Source organism: Equus quagga, chromosome 5, assembly GCF_021613505.1.
Source record: "Equus quagga isolate Etosha38 chromosome 5, UCLA_HA_Equagga_1.0, whole genome shotgun sequence".
Lineage (NCBI taxonomy): Eukaryota > Metazoa > Chordata > Mammalia > Perissodactyla > Equidae > Equus > Equus quagga.
In genome coordinates this window covers 47,743,590-47,752,603 of record NC_060271.1, presented here as the reverse complement: position 1 = coordinate 47,752,603, position 9,014 = coordinate 47,743,590, and the positions used below count along the sequence as shown (strand labels likewise).

Sequence of the window (9,014 nt, the reverse complement as noted above, 5' to 3'; positions counted from 1 at the left end):
CCATGGAGGCGGCGGCCGGCGGCCGCGGCGGCTTCCAGCCGCACCCGGGGCTGCAGAAGACGCTGGAGCAGTTCCACCTGAGCTCCATGAGCTCGCTGGGCGGTCCGGCCGCCTTCTCGGCGCGCTGGGCGCAGGAGGCCTACAAGAAGGAGAGCGCCAAGGAGGCGGGCGCGGCCGCGGTGCCCGCGCCGGTGCCCGCAGCCGCGGAGCCGCCGCCCGTGCTGCACCTGCCCGCCATCCAGCCGCCGCCGCCCGTGCTGCCCGGGCCCTTTTTCATGCCGTCCGACCGCTCCACCGAGCGCTGCGAGACCGTGCTGGAGGGGGAGACCATCTCGTGCTTCGTGGTGGGCGGCGAGAAGCGCCTGTGCCTGCCGCAGATCCTCAACTCGGTGCTGCGCGACTTCTCGCTTCAACAGATCAACTCGGTGTGCGACGAGCTGCACATCTACTGCTCGCGCTGCACGGCCGACCAGCTGGAGATCCTCAAAGTCATGGGCATCCTGCCCTTCTCGGCGCCCTCGTGCGGGCTCATCACCAAGACGGACGCCGAGCGCCTGTGCAACGCGCTGCTGTACGGCGGCGCCTACCCGCCGCCCTGCAAGAAGGAGCTGGCCGCCAGTCTGGCGCTGGGCCTGGAGCTCAGCGAGCGCAGCGTGCGCGTGTACCACGAGTGCTTCGGCAAGTGCAAGGGGCTGCTGGTGCCCGAGCTCTACAGCAGCCCGAGCGCCGCCTGCATCCAGTGCCTCGACTGCCGCCTCATGTACCCGCCACACAAGTTCGTGGTGCACTCGCACAAGGCCCTCGAGAACCGGACCTGCCACTGGGGTTTCGACTCGGCCAACTGGCGGGCCTACATCCTGCTGAGCCAGGACTACACGGGCAAGGAGGAACAGACGCGCCTTGGCCGCTGCCTGGATGACGTGAAGGAGAAGTTCGACTACGGCAACAAGTACAAGCGGCGGGTGCCCCGGGTGAGTGTCCCTGTCAGCCTCGGCTGCGGCAGTGGGAGGACACCGGCGAGCTGGGCACCCGGGTCTGGAAGCTGGGGAGGTGGCCCCGGGATGAGCGGGTCCCTGGGAAAGGGTAGGGGGCCCTTCTGGGCCAGGGGCTCTGTCTCAGCAGGCTGGGCCCTGTGCTTCTGCCTCCGCGACGTCTCAGGATTTTGTCTTGTTTTGTTTTAGGGACGTTTAGGGTATTGTCAGTGTCCACATCGATGGCCATATAGCCTGGAAGGAAAGCTCTTCTGCCAGACTCCTAGGATAAACTGGCTTGTCTAGTGTGAGGGGGGCCCTGTGGTCTGGGGCCAAGCCTGGTGGGTGGGGAAGCCATTGCCCAGATAGGCCGGGAAGGACGAGCATCAGATGCTCCTGCCCTGAGTCCTGGGAAGTGACGTCCCAGCTGGGCCCAGGCTGGAGCCTCAGGCCCGGGCCTTCCTCGGGGCCCTGAGGAGGTGTCCAGACTGGGTGGGGGCGAAGGGCATGGCCGTTGCCACGGAGCTCCCAGGCTCGCAGGCAGAGGGGTGCCTGCCCGTGCTCCCCAGCAGACAGAACGTGGCGAGGCAGGGCCTGTTTGTGCCTTGAAGTTTTGGGAGACAGACTCAAAAACGAAGCCAGGTGTCCAGGCTGAGGTGGCTGGGGGCCGAGACTCGGCGACTCCAGCTCTGTGCGTTGCCCTGGGCCTGCCAGGGAGTGCATCCCAGAGTCCCCTGTGCGGGGGCGAGGGCCACTTGGCACTGGGCTCGGGGCCTGCTCAGTGTCAGAGTGGCCAACGGCCTGCAGTGTGTTTCGGACGCCGTGTTTCCTACTCTCCTTGTCTCTGAAGCGCCGAAGGGTGCGGCGGGGAGGGTCGTTGGCTGAGGCTCTGTTGTTGGCCGGCGGAGGATCTTTGTGATGGGCCGGGCAGCCTCGGGCCGCTAGATGCCGAGACCATTCACTGGGGTCCTCACCAACTTTTCATGGCGTCTCTCCCTCCCCGAGTGTCTGTGACTTTCCTTTTAAACATCCAGGCTTATTGAATTGCACACACAGAATGCTGCATTGGCTCAGCTATTCTTGGGAGGCCTAATTAATTCAGCTATTGCATCAAAGTTTTTTTTCTAAATCTGTGAATAGATGCTCCCGCCCGGTTTTCTCTGGGCGCCCCTCCAGTGGAGTGTCAGTGTCTCGGGGAGCGGGGGAGGGGCTGGAGAGTCGGGGCCTGGCGCCTGTTGTGCTTGCAGGGGCTGCGCGTCAGCGTGTTTGTGGCGTTGCTGCCCTCGGCTAGGCCGGTGCCCGGGTGACAGCCGTCTGCACGCCTTGTGGCTGGGGTTGGGCAGGAGGGCTGGTCTGAGTGGGCAGTGTGCGGTGGGGGAGGCTGCTGGTGGGAAAGGCAGACGGCAGATTCCCGGGAGGCTGGCTGGGCCCTCATTTCAGACGGGGGATGCCTGTGGGTGGCCTGATGGGCGCTCCCTGTGAACTAGGGCCTTTCTGTTTGGGGTGCCTGCCCCCTTGGCAGCCACCGTGGCCTGAGGGAGCCCTGTGTGCACGATTGTGGTGTGCGGGATTGTGGTGGGCTCCAGCAGATGAGCTGGCAGGCGAGGCTGTGGTGGCAGGTCACTTAGCTGGAGAGCGACAGCAGAGGCTCTTGTCTGTCAGGGTGTGTCTGTCTTGTTTGTGTCCGAGTCTGGGTCGTGTGTGTGTTTGTGGTCTTCCTGGGGTTCGCTCTCTGTCGCACACCCGGGCCCAGGCTCCCTTGCAGCAGGCCCTGCGGTTCTGGGCGTGGGTGTCTCTTGGCTCAGGGAAGTCCAGGCCCCAGCTCGTGGGCCCAGGCACTGCTTGGGGAGAAGACTGGATGGTCCCCTGAGCCACAGTCATTCCCACAGATGCTCAGTGCTGGCCTTTTTCTTCGGTGCTCTTCTTAGCACTGTTCAAATCTTATTTAGTGATTGAGAGAAAATTTCCCAAGTGGTGGTGATGACATGCTCCTTGTAAGTGGTTGGGGTCTCCAGGCATAAGTGCCAGTCCAGCCCTGTCCTCACAGTGGTGGCCTCGGCCCACAGTCCGGTGTGCCTCCTTCCAGGCCTTGGCGCCTTCCGGCCGTCTGCTCACATGCCCCCCAGACCTTGCCAGGCCCGCGCCTCCACTCCTGCCTGCTCCTCTGCCTCGGGGGCGCCCTGCCTGCCTGCCTTGTTCCCTGTCCTCCCCCTGGCGTTGTGCTGCCTGGCTTTGGCTGCGCAGGTGGGAGTTCTGGGTGCGCGGTCCCCGTAAGTCTTCCCAGCACAGCCTTGTGCTTGTCTGTCTGCATGCCACCATGCATGTCTGCATGTACCGTGTGAGAAGAGGGTCTGACCCTCAGGGCTGGGGGGACCGGTTCTGGAAGGAGCTGCCCCAGTGCTCAGCCTGTCTCTGCCTGCTCCTCCCACTCGTTTCTTGACAGCTCGTTTGTGGGATACGTTTTGGTTTTTTCACTTCTGTTATAGCTTATTTTAATATTTTTGATCTACCGAGGATGAGAACGGAAGGGAACAAAGAACATGCTAGAACTGCTCTTTGTAGGGGACATGGCTGTCTTGGGGCCTTGGGCTCTGGTGAGATGAAGTGAGCTGAAGTGTGTTTGGGTGTTGGGGGGCCAAGGTGTCCCCCCAGTCTTCTGCCAGAAGGACTCAGCGCTTCTCTGATGTCAGTGGTGGGGAGGGGTTGGTAATTTTTGTGGTGCCCCCGATGCACGATTGCCTTCGCTCGCCTGGCTGTGCCTGCGGCCAGGCCACAGTGGTCCTGGTTCTGGGAGTTGCCCCAGTGTGGAATTGAGTGTGGGCCAGGGCTCCAGCTTCGAGCCTGGAAACCCTATGAAGGTGGCGTGTTCTCGGATGCAGGCTACTGGACTTCCTTGGTGATGCTGCCTAATTTCATGGGAATCCAAAGGAAGTGGTGGGGTGCTGGGAAGCCACCTCTTAGGCCCTTCTGGCTTCTGTCCTTGAGTGTCCTGGAATGGGCCAGCCCGGTTCTAGAACTCCACAGGGCCGCTCCCTCATCCTCACTCTGTCCCTCGCTGGTTGCATGACCTTGAGCAAGTTGCTTAACCTCTCTGTGCCTCAGTTTCTCCCTGTATGAGATGGGTATTGTAGGAAGTCGTGATAGTTGATAATGTTTTATTTCTCTACGGTGTTCAGGTGTCGAGTGTCACAGGTAGGATAGGGACATGTCATTTTTCTGCTGGGAACATGTGACGAGGGGCTGGAACCTCGGAGCCTTCCGCACTGCCGCTCTCCTCTTTTTTTCTCCCTTTTCACCTATATCCCTTTGTCTTGGCTTGTCTAATGACATTTGGACTAACTGGGACTAATTTTTTAGCAGCCCGGCTTGCTGTCAGTCAGAGAGGGGGATGTTGGTGGCGCAGACTTGGTTGCTGCCAGGGCACACCTCCTTGACTAGCAGGACGCCTCCTCTGTGGAGTGACCAGGTGCTTCCCCTTCAGGCCCAGGACGGGGCCCGAGCAGGGTCGTCACTCATGTGCTCAGGAGGCAGGCTCCTGGGAACTGCTGCCGTTCTCTTGAATGTCCTGATTCCAGGCTGAAGAGTCTGGGTCGTGTTAGTTTATTCTCCCCCTGTCCTTCAGACACCCAAGTTCTTGGAGGCGTCTTTTCTGTAGAATTGCCCTTGTCGTGTGGGTCGACATGTTTTAGCAGCCCACAGGCTGATGGCCTGTGTGCTGCGTGAGTGTCCATGACTGATTTGTCAGAATTCCTAACGTTGAGATGGTTTTCCCAGTGTCACCTGATGACTTCCTGGTCAGAGAGCAGTGTTTTCTTAAAGCAGGAAGCCAGCCAGGCCCTGAGCCTTGAGGAGGGTTGAGTCTTGCGGTCCCTTTTGGGGAATGACTTTAGGTGCAGAGGCCAGGAGGGGGCTTCTGGCCCAGGGCCCTTCTCTGAGTGGGGTGTGTTTTGCTCTTTTAAGCTGAAATTACTACCAGAAGGAAGGGCATCAGGAATGTACCATGAGGCTGGAATGGACTCTGACTAGCATACTTCTTCCAGGATCCCCTCTTTAATGGGGTGGCTGTGCTCACCCTGATGCCGCCAGGTCTGGGCAGAGATCTAAAGGGTCAACTGTTCCTTTGTCCACTCGTTTTGTTCTAAGTTTTTGTGGGGTTTCGTGGTGATTTCCTTTCTCTAGAGGCTTGGCTGAGAAGGTGGGGTGCTGTCTTGGGTGATGCTCTGAGGTGAGGCTCCTCCATGGGCCCCAGGCCCCCATTCAGAAGGATGGGGTCTATGAATCGGTTTGGTCTCCAGTCAGGCCTCAGAGTGAAGGTCGGGGCTGGGGGTCTTCTTAAATGGGAGGAACGGCAGCTTAGGTGAGGCCTCAGTTTCTCCCCTGTGCCCGTCGTTGGCTGTGTGAGAGCAGGGAGGGTGTGGGAGGCCGACCGGGCGCCCTCGGTCTGTCTGCGGTGAGAGGAGCCACGTTTAGGTGGTTTCCCAAGTGTGGTCCGTCTGTCCATCTGTCGGCTGTCCTGCTAGTTTCCAGGATCCTCCTTTGGAGCTGGGCTGAGCCCCTCGCTTTCTGGGCTTTCCCCAGTGCCAACCTCTCACTTGGAGGCAGCAGGGTCATTGAGTGGCTCTCCTCTCTGCCCCTGCTCCCCTCAGTCAGCATGGGGCTCTGAGAATAGGGTCATTGACTCGAAGTGTCTTGGTTTCTCAACCTCCCTGCAGCCGGTTTGTGTAATGTCTGTCTGAGATGTCGAGCGAGGGCAGACAGGATAGGAGCATGAGGAAGTCTGGCGGAGGGTGATGGAGCCCCGCCCCGGCTCAGCCGAGCGCTGCCCTACACCCCCGCCCCACACCCCCCGGCCTGGCCACTGGGCGCCGGGAGGGCCTGGGGAGGCGGTGCTTCCGGGTCCCTGCGCCCTGGCCGTCTGGCGAGAGGTGTCCGCGGCCAGTGGCTGGACTCTCCGTGGCCCAGAGACTGTTACACAAGCAGCAATAGTGTGTCTCTTTCTAAGGATTGCGAAAGTTAGGGAGGATTTCTCCACTGGAAGAATTAGGCAAGTTTCAACTGAAATGTTTTTAAAAAGTTTCTTTGTTTTGAGTCAAAATACAGAGGCTGAATTATTTCATTAAGATCTGTGAGAGCGGAAGGAGGAGGAGAGTGCCTTCCTTCTTCCAAGGGCCCGTCCCTCCTGCCGGCAGCCACCGGGGAGCCGGCTGGGTGTATTAGGAGGGAGCAGTGGCATGGCCTGGAGACCGTGCCCAGCGTTCCCCGCCTGCCTCTAGACTGCGCGCATTTGGTTTTTTAACCTGCTCAGATGTGGGGTGCTGATGAGAGTCGCAAAGAAGGGACAGGAAGTCATTTCCTAGGAATGTGGGGCCATGTGTGGCTCTTCCCTGCTGTGGCCTTGTGTCATCTGAAGCAGGTTTTGGTTGGCGTTGGGTTCGAACCACAGACGATGTCCATGGGAGTGAAGTGGAGTGGGCGACGGGGCACTTGGGGGCCATGTAGTCACTATGTTGTTGGCACGGGCACTACCCAGGCCCTCCAGCCTCTTGCCTGACCTCCTGCTCTTGGAGGTGGGGCCCCCCAGGTAGACCAAGTTCAGTTTGTGCTCAGGATGCACCCTGCGCATTCCCAGGGCGGGAAGGGGAGTGAACAACAGCTCTTAGGCAGCATTTCTGTGACTGGAGGACGGTTCTGGAAGAGCTGTTCTCATAGCTCTGGGACAGCCGCAAGTCAGTTTTGCCGCACTGGACTTAGTGTTTCTCCAGGCAGCATTGCAGGAGAGGCCAGGCCAGGCCAGGTGAGGTGGCCTCCTGGTCATGAAGCCTGGGAGCCGAGGGGGTCCTGGGGGTCCTCCAGCTCTGGGGCTCACCACTGTTTGAGTCTACTTATTTACTAAAGTGAAGGACCCGGACTCGGGTATGAATTTTGGATAAGATGGTGGGGGAGGAGAGTAATGTCTGGAGAAAGGACCAGAGTGGGCGAGACACCTGCTGGGCAGAGGGAGCCCGCTGGTGGTTCACAGGCTTGCTGGTGACATGGCACTTCTTCTTGCAGTGTGTGTCTTGTGTCGTGCTCCGACCTTTGCTTGAAACTCTTGTCCCTTCGGGTAGTCCTTGTGGCCTTTGTGTAGGTGGGAACAGATGGGGGGCTTCAAGAGGGTCTTCATGTGGGCCTAGGAGGCAGCCACAGTTCTGTCTTGGTATCTGGCTTTGTATCTTCTCTGATTTCACCTTTTCAACTTAGGAAGAGTCAAAGAATGCCATCGTCTCTTGTTTTTGCAGCTTCAGACAGCAATTCAGGAAGTCTCGGCATGATTCTCTGTGGGCTGCACAGCCTGCAGCCGTCGCCTGCCCTGCAGTCTTAGTTCTCCCTGGAGCCCTTGTTGTGCCGGCCCTGGGGGTTGTGTGTTTGTGGTTGTGTTGTGGGCCTCATGGGGGCGGGGGAGGGGGGCTTGGTCATGGCTGGGTCCGAAGTTCCAGGCCTGAAATAAATACTCATTGAATGACTCATGGAGGCATGAAATCACTAATTGTCAAGGTTTATTGGCAGCTCTGCTTTTGATGGCTAGAAAAAGAAAGATTGAGAAACTTTCTTGGGAGTGGGTGTGAGGTCTTTGGGGTGTCACTCGTCCTTACCCTGTGGTATGTCTGAAGAAGGTGGCTCGCTCACGTCTATCTGCGTGGTGGCACTTGGAGCCTGGCTCCACGCTGGACACTTGGCTGTTGCTTGTTGAGCGATGACTCCCGCTAGCTTTGGCCCCACCAAACCAGCCTCACCACACCCTGACTTGGCTTCCACTGGGACATTGGCTGGGTACTTTGAAAGAAATACCTCTTGTTGAAAACAGACTTGTCTGCAGGGCCCACTGTGCTGCTTGCTGCAGAGAACTGCGGTGGCGGCTCCTGGGGCTGCTGCGGGAGCGAAGCTGGCGCCGACTGGCCCCCTAGTCACAGATTCCATCTACCCTGAGGGGGATTAGCAAAGGTGCGGGTGCTGGGAGCACAGGTGGTCTGAGAGCGCAGGGCACCAACAGGGCTCTGGCGAGGTCCTTCCCTCCTAACTCTACCCCTGAGCCCACTTGTGCTGTGGTGAGTGGAGGTGACGATCCCATGATGGCAACTCAGCCGTGTCCCCCCAACCCATAGGTCACGACCCCTGTGATGTAGTGGCACAAAGGAATGTAGTGCCACATGGGCTGGGCATGCCAGAAGCACGTTGAGAATATGGGTGGAAGTGGCGGACACATCTTGGGGTGCCCACCAGGTGTCAGTTTCTCCTGTGTGCCTGCACTGGCCTCCCTATGCCCTGGAGGAGCTGTCAGCCGGGCGTTACAGGAGCCATTTGGTTGTGTCTTGGTGTCTGGGGACCTCTCTGGAGCCTGGATCTGGTAACATGGTCTTCTCTGTACCCTATTCTTCTCATCTTGGTGGGGGGCTCCCCCAGCCCCCTCCTGGGCCGTACAGCTTGTTGGGCGTGGGAGTGCATTCCTGGGAGGGCCGAGGGTCCATCCTGCTTCATGTGCAGGAAACAAGCCCCAGTACTGGAGCACCCAAGACATCCCATAGGTGAACACAGCCACGCCTGGCACCAACGTCCGTCAGGTGCCCGACCCCAGTGAGGCTGGCAGCCCAGCTGGCTCTGAGGCAAGTGATGTCTGGATGACCTGAGAGAACCTGTTATGGGGGCCTGTGAGTGGCTGAGCTTTCCTGGGGCCAACATCTCCGTTTCCCTAGGGAGCAGCCCTAGTTTCTCATGCACGGTCCATGTCTGTGTGCTGTCACTTCAGCGTTCCTTTCATGATTCTAGCTTTGTGGCACTGGTTTGTGGCTTAGGCCTGGTGGGTGGGTGAGGTGTCTGTGTGGAAAGCAGCAGTGACAAGCGAGTTGGTGCCAGGCCATGTTCCCCTCCTCACTCCATGTGTGCTCATTTTTCAGACCCGACCTTCTCACTGTCTCTGTGTCTGCAGAGCTGGAGTTTGCTGTGGAGCTGCTTTTGCACCTGGGGCCTGTGGTTCTCGTGGTCCTCCTGCTCGTGGGGCCTGTGGTT

At 59.3% G+C, this 9,014-nt stretch overlaps 1 protein-coding gene across 1 annotated transcript in view; it reads left to right on the top strand.

Annotated features, from left to right (window-relative positions):
- The first annotated feature begins 2 nt into the window (after positions 1 to 2).
- Positions 3 to 9,014, top strand: part of SKI (SKI proto-oncogene) — a 77,851-nt gene continuing 68,839 nt past the window's right edge. Inside the window, exon 1 of the mRNA XM_046660344.1 lies at positions 3 to 971. Coding sequence (XP_046516300.1) covers positions 3 to 971 — 969 coding nt within the window. The remainder of the gene's footprint in view (positions 972 to 9,014) is intronic.